This window comes from Malaclemys terrapin, chromosome 16 (genome assembly GCF_027887155.1).
Source record: "Malaclemys terrapin pileata isolate rMalTer1 chromosome 16, rMalTer1.hap1, whole genome shotgun sequence".
NCBI classification, from domain to species: domain Eukaryota; kingdom Metazoa; phylum Chordata; order Testudines; family Emydidae; genus Malaclemys; species Malaclemys terrapin.
In genome coordinates this window covers 24,655,724-24,676,870 of record NC_071520.1, presented here as the reverse complement: position 1 = coordinate 24,676,870, position 21,147 = coordinate 24,655,724, and the positions used below count along the sequence as shown (strand labels likewise).

The 21,147-nt window shown below is 46.9% G+C and overlaps 1 protein-coding gene across 9 annotated transcripts in view; it reads right to left on the bottom strand.

The window, feature by feature from the left end:
• Window positions 1–21,147, bottom strand: part of NCOR2 (nuclear receptor corepressor 2) — a 395,163-nt gene that overhangs the window by 193,002 nt on the left and 181,014 nt on the right. For all 9 annotated transcript variants that reach the window (XM_054006074.1, XM_054006082.1, XM_054006083.1 and 6 more), the window contains exon 6: window positions 16,333–16,446. In XM_054006074.1, coding sequence (XP_053862049.1) covers window positions 16,333–16,446 — 114 coding nt within the window. The remainder of the gene's footprint in view (window positions 1–16,332; window positions 16,447–21,147) is intronic.

Below are 21,147 nucleotides of genomic sequence, written 5' to 3'. Positions count from 1 at the left end.
GCCCACAAAACTAGAGGCAGTCTTTCACTGCGAAGGCCCATTATCACAGATCCTGGTGCACAAAAGCAAGATGTCCTGGCACAATCAGACGCCACCTATATAGGCTGATGTTGCTGAAGGCCTGTGTGTATGATGAGATTACCTCAGAATCAAGCTGAATGTGTTTGGCTGCCACACATATTTAGACAAGTGAATGAGACGACCGGAAGCAAAACACTGCAGGGAGAACGGAGTTGGGAATCGAAGAGAGTGACATCATTCCTCTTGCGTTAACTGATTAAACATACACATCTCCAGAATGAAACAGCACTGGGGAAAGTATTCTGGGCACGGCATCTTGCTGTACAGACACAAAGCAATGCCTCGATCACGAAAGCTGCCTGATTAACACTTGACACACAATGTAATTGCTGACGCTCCTTGCTGCATTTATCAGATCGTAATACAACTGTAACAAGCTATTTAAAAGGCCACACAGAACGAGGCAAGAGCTGGGCGGCAGAGATGTTAATGACATATATTAGCTAGCCAAAGTTTCCCCACACTCCTAATAGAAGACTTTTGCTGAAGGACGAATAGCATCAGGAGAACACGCTCCCGTTCTGCAGGCTCAGGGACAAAGAGCCTGGTCCAGGAAGGCAGGCGAAAGGGCAGCGTGCAAAGGAGGCTTAGAGCTCCTCCGCATTAGCCGGGTCTTTGCAGCAAAAGGGTGCCAGTTCCACTGCTTCTGTGCCCTTCTATGGGCACCTAACGGGCATCAGGATTCCACTTAGGGCTCAATGTTACTTCCCCGGGAAGTCAATGGGATTTTTTTCTCTATTGATTTCATCAGGAGCATACTGAGCCCATAATGATCAACCCTACAGCGCGTCCATCCCCACACTCCATCAGCCAGCCCTGAGTTCTGAATGTGTGTTATTTAACTGCGCTGTCACCAAGACATTAACAAGCAAATCTAGGCATTGTTCTTAGTGTGATGAATGAAAATCCCACTGGTTTTATACTCCCTCCACTGTTCCTCAGCAAGCAGTTAATGGCCCCTTTTCCAGATTCAGTACAGATTCCTGACACACCATCCATCAGTGGCTCAGCCTCTGAACGGATTCATTTGCCACACAGGAGCTAGCACCTTGGGGGCCGAATTCTGCTCCCTTTTACACCACAGCCATTCTACTTGAGTGGAGTGACTCCGGATTTAGCACCATGTAAGCTTGCTAGGGCTGTGGAGAAGCCTCCTCTGGGCCGCTTTTAGGAAGTACACATTGAGAGGTGCGATTGGACATAGTACAAGGCAAAGCATTAACTCTTCCCATGGGGGTTTAGGGGTCTCCAGATACAGGGATGAGCAAACGATTTATGGGTTTTACGGTAGCACCGGGAGGCCCAAACGGAGACCAGGGCTCACAGGGAGGGGCAGTCCCTGCCCCAAAGTGTTTACAGTCTAGATAGACAAGGGGTCGTATGATAAACAAAGGCACAGAGCAGGGGAGTGACCTGCCCAAGGCTGCCCAGTAGCAGAGCTGGAAATAGAATCCAGCTCTCCTGACTGCCAGTCTAATGCCTTACCCACATTAGGGGATCCCTCTTGACCCCTTCGGTTACGACACTGGTAATTCTGGCCCACATGACAGGATAATCAATCCCTACGTAGCATAGATCCCATTTGTCAACAGAGCCAAGTAGCTGCACATCTACCTGCCCTGCCCCGCTCCACCCCCTGGTACCCCAGTGCACACATGCGTCCTGCAGAGCAGGGCTCTACAATGCATGGTGATCACGGCCTGCTCTCCCTTGTGCAGCTGAACCAGCACGACGACTGCGCAGAATTTATCACCAGCTGCTTCCCGGAGTATACCAGAAAGAAGCCTAATTCTGCCATGTCACGGTCACCAGGGGGTGGGCACGGTTATTTCCCATTTGGGGCAGGACAGACTTGTCATGTCACGGCTTTAACGGGGCGTTACAAACAACAGAGAGCTAAAAACCCACTGAGTTACGCCCGGCGCAGCGAGCAGTTTCCTTTTCATCTCCCAGTGCTGGGAACTGGCATTGCCAAAGGCATCCATGCTTGTGAGCCCAAGAAGCTCCAGGCATGCTTCACGGTTTGCTTTGCATCTCCCCGCTGTGTCCCGTTCCACACGGCATCATGTCTTGGGCTGCTGCTGGGGCCGGACATACCACAAATAAGCTGGGGTGTATTAACACAGATCGGCACCGAGATCCATTCACATTTCCAGCTACATCCCAGAAGATGGGCCTCCTCTGAAACTCTGCCCCTAGCTTCCCCTCTCTGCCTTCCCAGACTTCACATCCCGGATGGACTCCTTGATTTCCCTCTCTATGGACTAGACTCTCCTTCACCCTAGGGGGCGCGAGGAGCAGTGACAGAGCACAAAAAAATTCTCCTTAGACCCCATCTAAGGTGCTGGCCGCAGTCACAGTCCTTGCTCTGGCTGCATCAGCACCAGCATCAACACCCGCATCTATTTGGCATCTTCCAAGGGGGAAGGATGATCGATCCCCTCCCCCGATTCCCACTGGCCTGTACATCCTCTGAGCACAACCATGGCTCCTGGAGGCTTGATGCCTGATACCTCCAAGGACTCCTACATCCCCATTGTCCCCTGCTGGACGCTGGGCTGGCGAGTCCCAATTTAACCCTTTGTTTCTCAGATTCTCTGCTGGATGGGGCACCCCTGCCAATATCAGGATTATGCCCCTTAAACCCGCTCCTGAAAACAATGGTGATATCGTACACAAGAAACTCCGTGAGGGCCATGACAATCTCCATGCAGGTCTAGAAATATTCATGGCAAAGGTTTTCAGTGGGACCCTCAATCTAGGAACACAAACCTGGTTTTCCCTTTGCTGAAACTTGGCCTGGGAGAGGAGAAAAAAGGGTCCATTAGAGCAATTTACAGGCAACGAGAGCGTCTTGTAGGGATCACAATCCAACACAGCATCCTCTGACTCCCAAACCTCCCAATGTATCAGAGGGGTTAGTGAGTTTGGGGTGTGTGTGTGTGGGGGGGGGGGGGGGTGTAAAAACAAAAGCCAAAGATGAAGAAACATGAAGTTACTTTGAGAAAGCGGATTCTGGAATTAGAAGGGGGCGTTTTCCTGGAATTTTTCCAACCATCGTTCCATATACACTCACAGCCGCCAGCGCTGAACCATGCTCTCAGGGTTATTTATAGCATTTCATAGACAGCAAATGCAGCACTCAAAGCCAGGCCATGCCTAAGAATGTAAGCATTCTCATTCAGGATCAGGTATGTCCTGCACTGAGACAAACAAATCTCTTAAAGTGGCAGGAGAATACCCAGAGCAGTGCTGGAAACGTTCACTGCGTGACTACGTTCTGGCCTGGCCATTTAGATCATGAATTCACCACCACACGCTGGGTAGCAAGACTTGTATATTAAAGCAGCAGGACAAATTCTGATCTCAGTTACAATGGTGCAAATAAGAAGTTACTCCACTGAAGGCAATGCAGTCAGATTGGTGTAAACCTCAGATCAGAATCAAACTCCTATATCTGGCAAAAGACAGAAATAATCAATCAGTTTCATTACGTCAAATGTAAAGATCTCTCTTGCATGTGCGGTCTTTTGCATTAAGATTAAAAGATAGCTGGGACGGGACTGCCGCTTATCAATACTGGCCCCCATCTGAAAGGTTTTAATTTCTAGACACCAAGAGAGCCTTTTATTTTCTCCCAACTCCAGGTGCATTTCATCTGGAGTCAGACCACCATGGCATTTTGGCACAGCTTACAAGCTAAGCAGGGTTTGGCATGGCCCAAACTTGAATTGGAAACCTCCCAGGAAAACCTTGGGTTCTGCAGGATGGTGTAGTGCCAATTCAGCAGGTCGTAATCTTCTCTCTAGCTCAGGGGCTTGTCTACACTCGAAACACTGCAGTGTTTCAGTGTAGATGACAGAAAGGGCTCTCCCATCGGTGTAGGTAATCCACCTCCCCAGTAGGCACTCGCTGGAAGAGTATCAGAGGGGTAGCCGTGTTTGCTGCATTTACAGATCCAGATTAAGAGTCCTGTGGCACCTTACAGACTAACACACGTATTGAAGTGGTATTCACCCATGAAAGCTCATGCTCCGTCGGATGCAAGCTCATGCTCCAATACGTCTGTCTATAAAGGTGCCACAGGACTCTTAGCTGGAAGAATTCGTTTGCCAACCTAGCACTGCCTACGTGAGAATTTAGGTCAGCTTAACTACGTCATTCAGGGGTGTGGATTTTTCATACCACTGAGTGACGTAACTGAGTCAATTTGACCAGGCCTCAGTATTGGTCCAATGTCCTCAAAAGTCGAATCCAGGGTCTGTTAGTCAGAGCCTTCTGTCTGATCTCAGTCGCCGGGGTGGAGTTAGAGGAGACACGTAATTCCCTTCCATCAATCAAGAAATCCCTATCGCACTGATACAGCAAGGGGGTTATTTTTCCTGTCACCTCAGTGATGCGAGCACTCTCGTGAAACAAAGGGATGTGCAATGCGTGGAATTCACACGGCCAACAATTGGTCCCACAGTTGAAGAGCCGAGAATAAAACTTTTCAAGAGCGTGTCCACCATTCCCTATGGGAACTCCCTGAACTAGGCATCGCAGGCACTGTGAATTCTGCGCTGCTATTCTAGCGACAAAAGCACAATTGGAAAGTTTGAAAGAATGTTACTGAAATTCTACCTAGCAGGTAGTATCTGCAGTGGGCTGTGCTGCAGACAACCAACTCGGTTTGCAAATGACTCATCAAGCATAATAAGAAAACTGGGGAAATGGGTCATATTGGAGATGTGTATTAATAATCCTCCCAACATTTCCTGTGCAGAGCGTGACTGACCGACTCATTTCTGTTCCTCTCTCGTCTCCGAGTACTTGCTTTTGCTAGTCATTTTAAGTGGGTTTCTGCGGCTGAGTGTGTCATACTCCATCACACCAAGTGACAGAGGTGCAGACCTTTGGTGGGGGTGTGGAATTACATATAAATATCCTAGCCAGCAGACTTCAAAGTTATCTCCCATTCAGAAGGCACTTTAACATGAAAAACTAAAAGGCTAAGGAGGGCTTTGAAAGTGATAGTAAAGTCTAGTCATCAGCACAATTATAGGAAAGCATCTATTTGTCAGAAGCACTGTATAGTACGGCTTACGCTCCTCTCCTCAGAGCTTTCTGGGTGTTACCGCACTTACTGCAGTTATTTCCAGCCCCTCTGAAAGCCTAGGATACAGCATCACTTGGTCTGGATGACTCTCAGTGGACAGAGAAAATCCCACACTTACATGGAACTTCTGATCCCTGAGGAAGATAATAAATAGACAGAGGGCAAAAGTCTATTTTGCTTTAAATCTCTGATGGAAAACAAAAGGGTTCCAAGGTGCTGGGAACTTCAGATGATTGAATTTTGTCTGTTTGCAACACATCTGTAATGCTAAAGCGATGCTTACCGCATATTTTTAAATGTCAATAAAAAGATTTTTTTTTTTCCTGTTTAAACTGTCCCACTGTAACATCTGAAAGGCAAACCTGGCTTAATTGTCTAGCACATCAGAACCTGAGAGTGAAAGTGACCAGAAACAAAAGTGAAACCAATCAGTCTTTTTTTGTTTAGTTGTCCAAATAAGCAGAGCTCAAAAAATAAAATAAATACATCAATAAGTAAATTAGATTTTTAAAATTCTTTTAGCTTTAATGTTCAAAAGTAGGGCTGTCAAGTGATTAAAAAAATTAATTGCAATTAATCACGCTGTTAAACAATAAAAGGAACTTTATTATATGGAGATATACCTATCTCATAGAACTGGAAGGGACCTTTCAAGGTCATTGAGTCTAGTCCCCGCCTTCACAGCAGGATCAAGTACTGTCCCTGACAGATTTTTTTTTTTTTTTTTTTTTTTTGCCCCAGATCCCTAAATGGCCCCCTCAAGGATTGAACTCACAACCCTGAGTTTAGTAGGCCAAAGCTCAAACCACAGAGATTCACATGTCCCTTCATGCTTCAACCACCATTCCAGAGGACCTGCGTCCATGCTGATGACGGGTTCTGCTTGATAGCAATCCAAAGCAGTGTGGTCCAACGCATGTTCATTTTCATCATCTGAGTCAGATGCCTCCAGCAGAAGGTTGATTTTCTTTTTTGGTGGGTCGAGTTCTGTAGATCCCGCATCAGAATGTTGCTCTTTTAAGACTTATGAAAGCATGCTCCAGACCTCGTCCCTCTCAGATTTTGGAAGGCACTTCAGATTCTTAAACCTTGGGTTGAGTGCTGTAGCTAGATTTAGAAATCTCACATTGGTGCCTTCTTTGTGTTTTGTCAAATCTGCAGTGAAAGTGTTCTTAAAATGAACAACATGTGCTGGGTCATCATCCGAGACTGGTATAACATGAAATTTGTGCCAGAATGCAGGTAAAACAGAGCAGGAGACATACAATTCTCCCCTAAGGAGTTCAGTCACAAATTTAATGAACACATTTTTTTTAAAAACGAGTGTCAACAGCATGGAAGATGTCCATGCTTCGGTCACCGTTCCAGAGAAGGGACATATGAATATTTAGCATATCTAACAAATACCTTCGAATGCTGGCTACAAAAGTGCCATGCAAATGCCTGTTCTCACTTTCAGGTGACACTGTAAGTAAGAAAAGTGCAGCATAATCTCCTGTAAATGTAAACAAACTTGTTTGTCTTAGCAATTGGCTGAAGAAGAAGTAGGACTGAGTGGACTTGCAGGCTCTGTTTTACATGGTTTTGTTTTTGAGTGCAGTTATGTAACAACAACAACAAAAATTTACATTTGCAAGTTGCACTTTCATGACAAAGATTGCACTACAGTACTTGTATGAGGTGAATTGAAAAATACTATTTCTTTTGTTTATTTTACAGTGCAAATATTTGTAATAAAAAATAATATACACTTTGATTTCAATTACAACACAGAATACAATGTATATGAAAATGTAGAAAAACATCCAAAATATTTAATTGGTATTCTATTGTTTAACAGTGTGATTAAAACTGCAATTAATAGCGATTAATTTTTTTAAAACACGATTAACTTTGAGTTAATCGCATGAGTTAACTGCGATTAATCGACAGCCCTATTCAAAAGGTGTTCTACTGATACAGATTTATTTAACACAGGGTTTTCACATTGACACTGTAGCCCTGATTTATAGTGGCCAGTATAAATCAGGAATAAGTCCACTGCATCTGAAGAAGTGGGTTGTAGCCCACGAAAGCTTATGCTCTAATAAATTGGTTAGTCTCTAAGGTGCCACAAGTACTCCTGTTCTTTTTGAGGATACAGACTAACACGGCTGCTACCCTGAAAACTGAAGTCACAGTTACACTGGTGTAAAACCACTATGGGATCAAAATCACACCCCATGTCTTTAAAGGGCAAGAGGATTAAGCCTGTTGCAACAGAGAAACTAAATAGATAACAAGAGGCTAGATTCTACTTGGGAACATTAAAATCTTTTGTTTATTTATTCATTTATTTCTGGAAGAACCAGCAATGCTGAACATTCTTTATGAGGGCAAATGGATAGACAGGGAAATACATTCCATACAGACATAAGAGCAGTAGGATTTAAAAAAAAAAAAAAAAGTATAAAAAAATCCTTTGAATTTCAATTTTCCACCACAGTGTTGTATCTATAAATACATAGCAGTGCCCTTCTGAAGGAACAAGCACTGAGACAGAAAACAAATTAAAATTTAATCTTATTGATTTCCACAGACACAATCCCAAGAGCCAAATAGACATTGTTGCCGGCTTCCACTGGCTGCTCTGCATCCAACTCCGTTTTTCAAAAGCCTGACAGCAAAGCCTGAAAGGGCAAGCAGTGCCACAACCCATCAGCACCCGCACCTGCGATGGAGAACGAAGGGATTTACATCCAAACCCGAGTGACACGGTGGTTAATCACGGTCCCACAGCAGTGGCGCTGAACATAAAAAGCGGCAGTGAGCATCTTGACATTAACTTTTCCTCTCCAAAAGAGAGAAGTGATGAGCTCAACACTTGAAAGGAAAGCGGATGTGCCCGTGTTTCAAAGGACAGCTCTGACACTCAGATCAGAGACTGGCTGTCTCAGAGGAGAGAGATAAAAGCCATCAAGTCTCTGGGCTGAATCTCAGTTATAGCCCTGCGACGCCAGGAAAGCCAGAGTTTGAGCCTCACAGTGCACTGAGCTAAGTGAAGAAAGGTGCCTGGCGTTAATGAGAGCCCCAGTTCAGTCAGCAGCTTTTCCACCCCAGATATGAACCAACCATGGGGTAAAATAGCCGAGCCCCAAGAGAGGGAAGAAATAGCTGAAGGAGATGCAGGTATATGGCTGCCCAGAGATGTGCTGTAAATGTAGCTCCCTCCTTACACACACAAGCAGCTCTACAGAGGATTTCAGGAAGAAAGGGGAGGGGGGGAAATGGGGGTGGGAAGGAGGCAGTAATGGGGGGGGGAGAACATGGAGGTGGGAAGGAGGCAGTAATGGGGGAGGAGAACATGGAGGTGGGAAGGAGGCAGTAATGGGGGAGGAGAACATGGGAGTGAGCGTTACAGAGCAGGGGTAGGACCTAGCACAATGGGGCCCTGACCTGGTTGGTGTCTTGGGGCTATTGAGATGTAAATTCTAGCTCTCCTGTTGCAGGGAAGTCCTTCCGAAGGTGGATGCTTTCCAGAGCCTTCAGGCCGCCTGGAGCAGCAGTTCTCAGCAAGGTTTGAGCTGCCCTATTCATCTCTAGAGAGGGTCATTTAAAATGTCCACACAGCCAGTCACTGCTTCACCCGGCAGAAAGCCGGTGTTCCAGTAAGGGCCTGCTCCACCAAACTGCATCCAAAACCAATTTATAGATATTAGCCAGGTTTGGAAACTATTTTGAAACCTCTCTCTCTCTCTCTCCAGTGCAGATATGGCCTTTGAAGGATTAGAGGATTCACAGCTTCAAAGAACTTTAGGCCAGACGGGACCATCAAGCCACATAGCACAGGCCAGGGAATTTCCCCCAGCAATTTCTGCATGAAGCTCATATCTTGCAATTGAACTAGAACGTATGTTTTTTTGAAAGGCATGAGATCTTGCTTGAAGGGAGGGGCCATGGAGACTGAGCTATCCAAATCCTGAGCCTCTCCTGTCAGTAATAGGCAGTCTGAAAATTGCCATGCTGGACAGTATGCCATAGACTGGAATATGGGAACAGGACAGAGACCCACCACACTTATTTCACATGATACGTTACCACCACCCTGAGCTACATTCCAACCCAGTGTCCTACCAGTTAGAGGTTCCCCTTTCCCACGAGCAGTGATTTCCCTCCATGAACAGAGAGAGAGATGCTGGAAATCATGGAAACATACACATGGGCATGCACTGACAACAGGCTGTAAGTGACTCTGTGTGCGTGTACAGTGATGGGGAATTCAGAGAGCAGAGTTAACGGCCACAAACGGTGCATTCCCCTGTCCAGGCAGAGGCAGCATGGGAAGGATTGCTGACTGGAGCTGGAGAGCATCCGCCCGGGCACTCTGACAAATGAGATGAACAAAACCAAAAGTGTGATGAGTTCTATTCAAAAAGTAAATCGGGGGGGAAAAAAACCACCCCGCTCTGAACAGGAGACCTGGAATTTTTGCTTAAAACCAGAGTTACTCAGGGCCAGAAATGTCAAGGCAATTTGTCAGCAATGTCAGAAAAAATATATAAGCGGGGAGGGCGGGGAGTGGGGGTGGGGAATCTCCACAGAACAGCCTTGTGGAATAAAAACATTAACAACAATACACCCAATGCATGTGCCCTGGTTATGGGGATTTAATGTGAAAATGACAGGGGAGGCTGCCTTGAGACAATAATGCAGCCCAGGAGGACTAATTACAAACTCTAAGGAGATTCCTACCACCTCAGAGGTGTCAGCCCAAGCTATATTCATCCTTCTCTCCCACAGGGGAGACTGAAGATCACTTGCACAGTTAAATTCAAGTGTTCACCCATTTTCCTCTTACATAATTACCGGCCGTAATCAACCTCTGGCGGCACTTGACAACGGCTAGAGAAGCAGATTCTATTGGTTAACTCAGGCCTGGTCTCCTGGCGGTGAGCCCAAGGAGCAGGGAATACTACTGTGTGAAATGAACATACCTTAGGTGTCTGTGATTGCCATGGCCCTGCGTGTCCTTAGCAGAATCCCACAGAGCATCAAGCAGCAAATGTCAAATCAAGAGGAGGGTTCCAAGGACAGTTTGCAAATAGACCCGGAGTAACATTTTCAAAAAGTACTTGTATGTGACTCAGGCTCCCACGTGCCTCCGTCACTTCTGAAAATGGGATTTGGGTAACTCTGAAAATTTCACCCTTGGTGCATTCGTGCTTTGGTCCTCAGGTAGCAGCAAAAATGCTGGGCCACATCTCAAACGTGCTTCTATTTAGAGCTTTCTCTACATGGCGGGTTGCTGCAGAGCAAACCAGGGTGTGAATCCACAGCCCTCAGCCTGCTGTATATGAATGTTCACTGCAGGGTGCTGAAAGCCCTGGAGCACGGTAAGCTGTTCCTGTGTAGCAAGCTGAGATGTGGTAGAGTCACACCCTGGTTTGCTGCACAGACATGCCCTAAAACTGCACCTGGCCACGGGACACCCTTGTGTGGGCACAAGGCCCACATCTGTATGCACAGTCTGGGTGGTCACAGCACAGCTATGCCACGTCTTGGGCTTGTACGCAAAAGGGGGCAAGTGCAAAATCTGCAGGCGCAATTTCCAACGCCCACTGAGGATGGAATGACAAAGGGTCTCGGATCAATATACACAGGTGGAGATTTTCAAAGGCACAAATGGCCACGAGATGAATGTCAATGGTGTCCGTACGCTTCACTGCCACTTATGCCTTTGAAAATCTCATCCAAAAAGCAAATGCAGCCAGTTCTCTCAGAACAAAATCCTGTGTTTTTCTACCTTCTTCTTTAATCCCATCTTCACAGCCATAAGTTTCCGGAATACAATTTTGTCCAGCACATTGCATATAGTAAGAAAGGGATCCCAGGTCAAATTTACCAAAGATCATAAATCTCTCTTATGCAGAGAAACCTTTCAAATCACACTTGTAAAGTAGGTCACAGGGAGGAAGAGACGCACAATAGTGTTAAGGTGAATGTCAAAGGAGAGCCTGGATTCTGAGGAAAGCTTTGATGCAGACAACTCCAGCCGATATTCTATGCCCCCATACACAATGGGGTTCCTCTGCGCCACTTACCCAATGCGCTGGTGGGAAGAAATACAACTCCCCCATGAACCACAAGGCTAAAATTAGAATCGACTCACCCCTGAAGAACCACAGCTATAGCTAAAAAGAAAGTAGGTCACACAATAGCTGGCTAACTTGATTGCCTAGAATCTCTAGCAGTGTGTTCTTCTCTCTCGCCTGGCACAACCTGTAAGTAGGGGGGGACCCACACACTTGGGCAAGCAGACACTCCAGTTTGGGGTGGAGCACTAACCCCTTGCTTTGGCATTTAAACAAGTGCCTGGTTTTCCTCCTTCTGAATTCAAACGGATGATCCAGGGACGCATTATCACCCCAAATACAGATTCAAACTTTCCCTCCCACCCTGGAACAGCCTCTCTCGGCTGGCTGGATCGCCCTTGGGACTGGATATCTTTCTACTGACACTACTACACCTCCACCCCTCCGTGAATCAAAATACAGATGCTTGGCTCCCCGGCAACCCTGCTTTCTGCAGCAATTGACTGGTAGCCTCTCTACATCTCAGCTGGGAGGTGTGATTGGGCTACATGCATCAACAGTGATTTCCTTCCTAACCATCAACCTAATGTATCGGGACTCTTTGTTGCTTTTTACATCAACCTAATGGCATTCATGTTCAGGACTGTTTTTGAAACTCAGCTTCATGGGGCTACGTTTGACTCTGTGACCTCCTTCTATGAGCCCACCGCTACAAAGTATGTGGTGGGAACACCTTTCACTGCCAGAAACCGACCAGTCACGCTCCACTAACACAGCTCTACGCAGACCCTAATAATCAGTGGCCAATAAGAGATCTCAACACTGTGTGGACAAGTGTGTAAATCCTTTCATTATCAAGAACTAGTGTAACAAATTAAACACGCAGTCTAGACTTCTTCTATCTGCTTCATTCAGATTCTGAGACCGTATCCACCACCGCAGCATCCAAATGCCTCCACTCTTACAAATGTGACAATGTTCCTCCTCTGCCTTGATGGGTCCTGCGCTTTCCTACGCTAACCTCAGTGGTTCACGCCAGCCCGCAGTTTGGCCGCTTTTGCTAGAGGCTCAAACCTGCCGTTCACTCAGCTAACCTCATCACTGGCCAGCATGGGGAAACAGAGGACAATCTCCACAGTCTCTGTTGTCCCACCTGGTGGGTTGGGGACCGGCCAGATCCCTTTCCAAATGAGACCTTCCCTTCTGGTGTGTCTCACAGACCAGGTCAACTCCTCCTGTGTCAGATAGGGAGTTGGGGGGATGGGGAGAACCCGGGCCCACACTCTACACCAGGTTCCAGCCCAGGGCCCTGTGGATAGCAGCTGTCTACAACATCTCCTGTATCAGCTGCGTGACAGCTACAATTCCCTGGGCTACTTCCCCATGGCCTCCCCCCAGCACCTTCTTTATCCTCACCGCAGGACCTTCCTCCTGAAGCCTGATAATGCTTGTACTCCTCAGTCCTCCAGCAGCATGCCTTCTCACTCCCTGCTCCTTGCGTGCCCCCCACTAACTGATGGGAAGTCCTTTTTAATCCAGGTGTCCTGATTAGCCTGCCTGCCATAATTTATTCTAGTAAACTCTTAATTGGCTCCAGGTGTCTTAATTAGCTGCCTGTCTTAATTGGTTCTAGCTGGTTCCTGATTGCTCTATGGCAGCCCCTGCTCTGGTCACTCAGGGAACAGAAAACTATTCATCCAGTGGCCAGTATATTTGCCTTCTACCAGACTCCTGCACCCAACTGGTCTGGGTCTGTCACACACATTTATTTTGCTCTTCACTGAGTTACCTTCAGTTTGTCAACCTCTCCCTGGTACTGAGCCCCCAAGGGAGTTAAATGCACACCCAAGAAAGGCAGCCCTGGGAAGTGGGGGGAGAGGCTGAATCTCCTGGTAGCTGCCTGAAGGAGGATCTGGGAGATCCCTATTCAGAGCAGCTGCAGCGGAAGAGGGGCGCTGAATAAACACAACCCAAACCCTTGTCCTGTGTGTTACTAGAGCGCCAATTGCAAGACTGATTTGATTCGTATGTATGCGCATGTAGATTCCCACACATGTTCTGTTCCCTCCTCTAGAGGCTGCACCACTGCACTCCCCAGCAGCTGACGAGTGATCTCAGTTCACAGCGCTAGGCTGGCAGCCTGCCAGGCCTTCTATTTTTAAAAAAAGGTTGATTGTTTATTTACATTTTTTACCATTAAAATGTGTCCTCACGTTATTCTACATGGGATCCCCCAAAAGAGAAGCACAACCCAGCCATCACATGGATATTAACACAGCTACACGTGGAAGAAGTGTGTTATTTAGTCATCTGGAGTCGGACTTGACCTCCGTTTGATCCACACCTGTTTTGAACAAGCACGTGCCATTACGAAGGTTCATAGCAAAACCAAAGCCAGGTTTTGGGCAGGAATGAATATTCGCGTATTGGGGCATGAACTGCAGAACACAGACAAAGTGAAACCACAAATTAAGAACTGAAGCCAAGCCGTCATGCTCAGCTGCTTCCAGTTCATTGTTACCATTTGCTCTCAAGGGCACATTTAAACTCACATTGTTCTTCACATTCTTTTCAGCACCAGCCACTGGACAGTTCAGTGACCCCAGCAGCCCCAAGCAAGCTGGACAGGCAGTATTGTCACTCAGTGCTGTTTGAATCATGGGGTCATGGCACTTCCAACAGATGACACTGTTCCAGGGACAGTCCAGCTCTGCCTGCCCTCCTGCTGCAAAAATCCATTTATACCTTCCACTGTGCACCCAGCAAGTACACTGAAAGAGTGATCCCTAGGATTGGAACAACCTTCCTGAGCCGTCAGGCCATGACAGCACTCTGTCTTCTCTCCAGTCCCTTCTCAGATCATCAGTATAATGTTTCAGTTATCCAGCTAACCAGACTGTGAAACAAAGACAACGAACCAACCCACCCTGCCCCCAAACCAATCCAACCCAATGTGCTCAAAATCCCACCCAACAAGCTACATCTTCCCCAACACTGGTGAGAAAAAGCTTACTCCCGTAAGTGACTGCATGATCCTGTGGTCCTCATCCTGGTCTTCCCACTCCCTGGTATTGTCGTCTTAACCTAAAGCCTAAGCAATTCGGGTGGATTTTGGCCAAGTTTCTCCAAAGTGACTAGTTATGTTGAGTGCACAACTGGAGAGGACTTAAAGAGGGTCAAGAGTTTTCAGGAAGTGCTTATGCGCCTGCCCCCTGAAACCCAAGTCCCTTTAGGTCGTCTCAAGGTAGGCATGCACATTTTTTAAACTCTTGGCCTCTCTCTTTATACAGTTTCACACAGCATCATGCATATCTAGGTGTTTATGAGTTATAAAGAATTACCTCGCCAAAGTAATTGCTTTACCTCTGAGTAGTGCCCAGGGCATGTAATCTTTAAAAGTCAGGCACCTGGAGTTCTGCAGCTCACAGGGAATTCAAAGGACTCACAATTCAAAACAATTAGCAGCTAGTCACTTTCCTTTTATGCAGAATCATCCATTAAACCCAACACCTAGAATGAATGTGCTTGATTATCTACAAAAGGGCCCAATTTTCTAATGTCAATGCAAAGCACCCAGCCAGATTCATTTCTCCTGCGACCCCAATTGCAGGCAGTGGCTGTGTTTAATGAATTAGCAGTCCAGGAGAGTTACACACTGTCAGCAATTCCAACTCGCCCTTTTATTAAAGTTTGCTGCCGCGTTAAAATGCTACAGATTCAGCGCTCATTTGTGTCAATCTCCCTTCCATTCGCCTTGCCCCGTTTAAGGTGTTCAACACAGATCACATGGTCCTTTAAATCCCCCCTTCGCCCTTAGGCTCTCTAAGTCTGTTTTGCATAATCACACTCATGGTTAGCACTGGATTCCCCAAGTCCAAGGGATTGGGAACTTGGCACAGCTAAAGCCACAGGCTCTGCCCTGCACCGCGGTTCTTCAGAAAGCAAATAAAGGGCAAACTCTTTGCACTAATGCAAGGTTTTTCTCAACGTTTCCAGGCTGATGACCCCTTATTCAAAGTCAAAAATGTCCGCAATACCCTCACATTTACCGCAGAAGAGTAAAAACACACAAGAATTACGACAACAATAAGCCGAGATAATATAGCTGTATGTGTTTTGAGAGGCTGAAAGAGAGTCCTTGACCTTGAAGGGTAAGGGTGTGGGCAAAGGGGGGGAGGTTTTCTTTGCTTGATTGTGTTTAAATGTTAAAGGTCTCACATTCCCCACCGGGGGTCGCAACCACACACTGCCCTACAGGAGCAGCACTGAGCTCACAGGGAACCCCGCACACAGACAGGTGCAGAATGCTGGCGATAACCTCTCAGATAACCCCGGTGATACCAAAGTGCTCTGCAGATGGCATGGGCCAACATTTTCAAACCTGAGACCAATGGGAGCTGCAGGCGCTAGGCCCCTCTGGGAAGCAGGCCACTTCCATATAAGTGCCTAAATATGGGATTTGGATGTCTGGGGCACCCAAGTTTGAACATGTCAGACTCAATACTGTGCTTACAAGCTACGCAGAAAGGCGACCATCATTGGGGGGCAAGGGGGCAGCCAAGAAAGCACACACACACCCCAGCACATCCAGCCATGGGAGGGGAGTTTCTAAGGGATCATCCTACAGGTCAGCATACAGTAATTCAAGAACCCAATTTACCCCAGGAGGATGTTACGCTGAGTGGTTCTTGTTGGTTGATCGCGTCAGGTTCCCGGGCATCATTGTCAGTATTTCAAATCCCAAGCTTATCCCCATTAAACCCTCACCCCTTCCAGCAATAGAACATGCCACATAGAGCCACACTACGTAATTAACACCCTTTGCTCTGGCTGTCAACATCCACCAACCGCCATCTCTCGCAATTTCCACAAGAAATCACATGGCAGGTAGGCAACTTGTGTGTGCTGCTGGCTGAAATCCAGATCCCCCCCACTGGCCTGGCCCCGGTCAATTGTTACAAGCATTCATTTCCTGATGATAATACAGGCGAAACTAGTTGAGTAGAGAGTGCATATGCACAGCACAACCGCCAGGTTAATACCTCAGTCAGTTCAGCAAGCGCTGGTCGGTAAGTGACTTACCCTGTTCTCATCATAGATTATCTGCACTAAGCTGCGATGCTTGGACTCAATAGGCGGGGGTGACATCGGTTTCTCAGGCTCCGGTGGTTTGGCTGCTTCCTCCTCCAACTGTTGCTGTGAAAGGTTGAAAAGAAGGGGGGGGGGAGAAAAAGAGTGAGTGGTTCAAAAAAGGAAACACTCTGGCCATGTGAGACACTCTCTCTCCAGCACTGTGACAGATATAGAAAATGTAACCATGAACCATTTCCCGTGAGACATCAGCAAAACAAAGGGGCTAACAGAGGGGAGGGGAGAATAACCCTTTAACATTTCCTGTTGCCTCAGCCAGGGTGTTTTCTGGCCACAAACTGGGTAAAGTGTCCCTGTTAGATCTGGCCTGTGGATCTTGACGACAGATGTGATGCATAAAAAATAGCTGAATGAAAATTCCATGGAGGAAAAACATTTCTCAGAGCAGCAAAGTTCCTTGTTTATGTCTTAATTTGGAGCTGCACTGTTTGCCACTCTCGTGTTTAAAGGGGGGGGGCGAGGAGTTGAGGGGTTATTGGACTCTTTTGGTTTAATATCCCACTACTGAGTTCCTAGTTCTTCACTTGAACGAGATGCCTTCTGTGGCTACGTCTTATTATTCTTTTTCTATTTACAACAGTGCCTCAGAACCCCAGTCAAGCATGAGGGCTCCCTTGTGCTAGGCACCAGACAGCCAAGTCTCAAAGACAAAGCGTCAAAGAGAGCTCACAGGACACTGCAGGCAGATGAAACGGACAAACAGGGTGGGGAGGACAAGGTAACACCGGGATGAACCGAGTTCAGCAGAAAGGCAGAAGTCGCAGCTCTCCTGCCCAGTGCCAGACGGGAGTGAGCCGCAGGCACCCCGGCAGAGGCAGGATGTAAGGGGGGGGTTCAGCCAATCAGGAGATGGGAGCTGTAGGGATCTCAATGGGGAGTACGTTACATGAATGAAGGGCAGCATCATTAGACAGGGCAGCGATGCAGGCGGGAAGCAGGCAGGTAGGCCAGAGACAAATCTCACTACTGTATGTTTTCACCCCTGAGCCAAAAGTTACTAAGGAGCCCAGAGGCAGGGTGTCAATCATCATTAGGGGGCTGCTTTTCATGGTCAAACGGCCCCACACACTTACTGGAATATCGGCACCTCATACAATTCTAGGAACAGACTGACCCAGAAGCTGCTGCTAAGGGCATCAGCACAAGCCATTCTCTTCAGGGCATCTACAGACCAACGGCCTGTCTCAGGAAGGTTGTTTTCAAATCCCCTTTTCCATGTTAAATAAAACGAAGGAAATTTATCAGAATCTGGTAAAAACTCAACACCTCAATAGCTGCAAACTAGCCAGCGCTGAGCAAGGGGCCAGCGTCCAGTTCAGACTCCCCTGCCCTGGGAGACAGATTGCAGCTGAACGGACATCTCTTCCTCTGTGGTCCTACATAGAAAAGAGGCACGTGGCGGTTCCCTTAGTTCTGAGTCACAGCCTTATGCTGGCTGTACAGGTGAGGTACCCAAACTCCACCTGCTGAGGGCCATCGGGGCAACCAGCTGGAGCCCAAAAGCCACACCCAAGTTTCCAGACACGTCCACAGCTTTTACCAACAGCAAAATGAGGATAACCCTGATAGTCACTTAGATGTGATGAAGATGAAGTGAAGCAGCTGCTTGTTTGAGCTCAGCAGTGTAAAAACCTGCCCTTGATCACGTCCTGCAGAGACAGACAGAGAGTGGCCAGGATTCCACAGGTGGCACTTGGCCTTTGGGCAGCCCTGCTGTGGAGCGGATGCACCTCGGAGAGCGCTAGAGAAAAATTAACTCTGGCACAGCATAAAATCCAACGGATACAAAACGAGGGCTGAAATGCTGCACTGTGAAGAGACAGGAGGTAGGAAGGCACCTAGGCAGGCTACACAACACAATGCAAGAGATTTCCTCCTGCTCCAATAGCGTCTCATCTATTGTCATCAGAGACACTGAATCACACTGATCCTAGAGGAACCTCAGATTTCTAAACACACAACTTCAGCCCTCTCTGGACTGACATTTCAGCCGCTGGTGCTACTGGAGCAATGCAAATCCCTTCACACCAGTGCAATGCAGTCTACATGCCTGGGTGCAAATCGTTCTGCATTGATGCAAATGGTATCTATGCTATGGGTTCACACTGGGGCAATTCTGAAGTCTCAGCATAGGCAAAGCCTCTGTCTCCCCATAGTAATAGATGTGGGCGCTCAAGTGTTTCACGAACGTTAGTCAGTGCATGATGCTGTACAGTACATCGGCCATGGCCTGAGAAGCATTCGTGATTGTAACTGTTTAACTTTTAAAAGCAAACTTTAAAATATTCCCAACATCCCAAGGAACTGCAGCCTGCCAGACAACATACTGTATGTACAATCTCATCCTGCATCATTATTGTCCTCGTAACCAGTACGAAGTTAAGAGAAATGCCAAAATCTTTTCAACCGGCTGGAGGAAGCGCACAGATGAGAGAAGGAATAACCAGGAGACCCTGAAGGAGAACTTGTTACTCACGTTATGTGCAGGGTGCGGCAAAACGGGAGAGTGAAATTGTGAAAATTTGTGCAGTTTAGATTAATTTGCAAATGACTCATCTGAAATGCTGCTCCTGAACCAACAGGACAGTTTTCATTCTTGGAAACCTAAAAAAAGGAGAGTGCGTTGTGCAAAGACTCAGAAGTTAATCTGGAAGAGGCTTTGAGGATGTTAATTTAGCTAAAAAAAAAATAGCAATATGGGTCATGCAGAAGTGCAAGGGGCAACTATCAGGAATCAGGCATGGTGATTTTTTGGGAAGCTCTGCAGGAAAGGGCTTCTCCACCGACTTCAAAGGGCTTGCCATCAAACCCTAGCGCCCTTAATTGTGTCCTGTCCATCCACCTAATTTCACACCTGATCTTTCAATCCTGACCAAATATAAAGCACCATCAATACAATAAAAACAGCAACCCCCAACTATCCCTATCCTCTGACCCACCCCGCTGCCCCAAAGCCAGAGGAAAGATATATTATGCCTTGCAGTTTGATCTCAAGACCCAATAACCGAGGCATCTGAAGGACAAAGCGTGGGTTCAATATTCCCTTTTGGGAATATGCCCCACTGCCGGTCCCCTCCTTTTTAAACCAGGGGACCACTGGCTCAAGTGTCTCCACTGATCCCAACTCTGGCAGCATCCATGGAGAGAGAAGCGATTCCCCAACACGACGAGGTAAGGCGCTTAGAGCTTAACAGGTCAGGACCAATGTGTTCAACTCCACCTGGGAGCTAATCAGCAACCTGTGTCTTGATGAACTCCTTTCCCCTGGGTTTACAGTGCACTCCTGGTTCTTTGTTCAACTAGAACCGCTTCCAAACAGAGCTGGGTCCAAGCAGCAAAGGTCCAATCCAGATCAGAATTTTCCCAGTGTCTACAAGTGTTAGCTCCAGGGTTTGGTTCGAGGAACGAAATGCATGCATTATTCTCATAATAGAAAAGATGCCCTTTACAGGCCCCCAAACTACAAACTCCAGGAATTTGAAACAAGAGCCCAGATTATCAACAACAAAACAAAACCCCAATTTCTATCAGGGAAAGGATTTGGGTAAAATCTCTAGAAACTTTGATAGGTATTCTGGCAGCCCACAAAAAAGTTTCCCAAGTGGTCAAATCTGTTCCAGTTGGTTTAAGACAGAAGATTTGATGGCAAATCAAGAAAGGAACATTTCCAGTAAGTGGAGGCTTATTAAAAGTAGCTCCTTAAAAGCAAAACCACCACGCCTGCAAATCTAATTATAGCTGAAATACAGTGAAGAATTACAGTCTCTCTACTCTCCATGGGTGTAATATTGTACAATTAACAAAGGTGCAGGCCCACCAATAACAGCATACGGACTAGGGGTTACTTCCCCACTGTGCTCGCTGAGATTACAAAGATGACCTCAGTAGGTTTAGCCAGCAACCGCTTCCCTTGGAATTTGTGGGAAATGGCAAAGCAAAATAGGTCAAGGTACTCAGACATGAACAAAGACGGATCTTAAAGGTCTGCCACAAAAAAACAGGCAGGGACTGTGACCTTTACAATCAGAAAATCAGGATGAGTCTTGACGGTGACACGCCAACCCTCTGCTAGCCTGCAACTTCCCTCTTCTTCTAAAAGGAAAATCCCATTGCAGTGACTTCAAGGCAACGCAAAGCCCTGTCATTAGTGACAGCGTAAGCTTCCCTCTCCTCCTAAGGCCAGTTTCTAAATGAAGGCAGCACCTCTTTCTCTTCTCCAACGACAATGGTATGGTAATAACAATACTTCATCTGTAGTACATATGGCAGCAAGCATAGATCTCTCCTGTTTGATCAAGTTGCACGAGGTGTGAGCTGAAATAACTTTGACTGTGTCTGGCTTTTCCAGTCTTCTGTGAATCTGGCCAGTCTTCGGCATGGTTGCCCTTATTCAGAGGTAGATATCATTTAAATGTTCATGTTTAATCCAGGCACGTGCTAGTTCCTGGGCAGAAATCACCAGTGATTAGTCTACATACATGGCAACTTAAACAGAAAGAAACAGAGTTTCCAACTCAGGAAATCTATTTCTAAAAATTATTCTAAGAAAAAGAGGCTGAGATTCAGCAGATAAAATTCAGTTGGGGGAATTGTTCTTTAACATGATAAACCTACCTGGCAGATTTGGCAAATAGGCCAAGTCTTGGGTTCCCCGATGGTGCTGCAAAGCTACAGGCCACCACCGGCTCCACCTTTGCCAGCAGGTGTCAGTGTTGCACTTCCGATAAGCATTTTGGGGACAGCTTA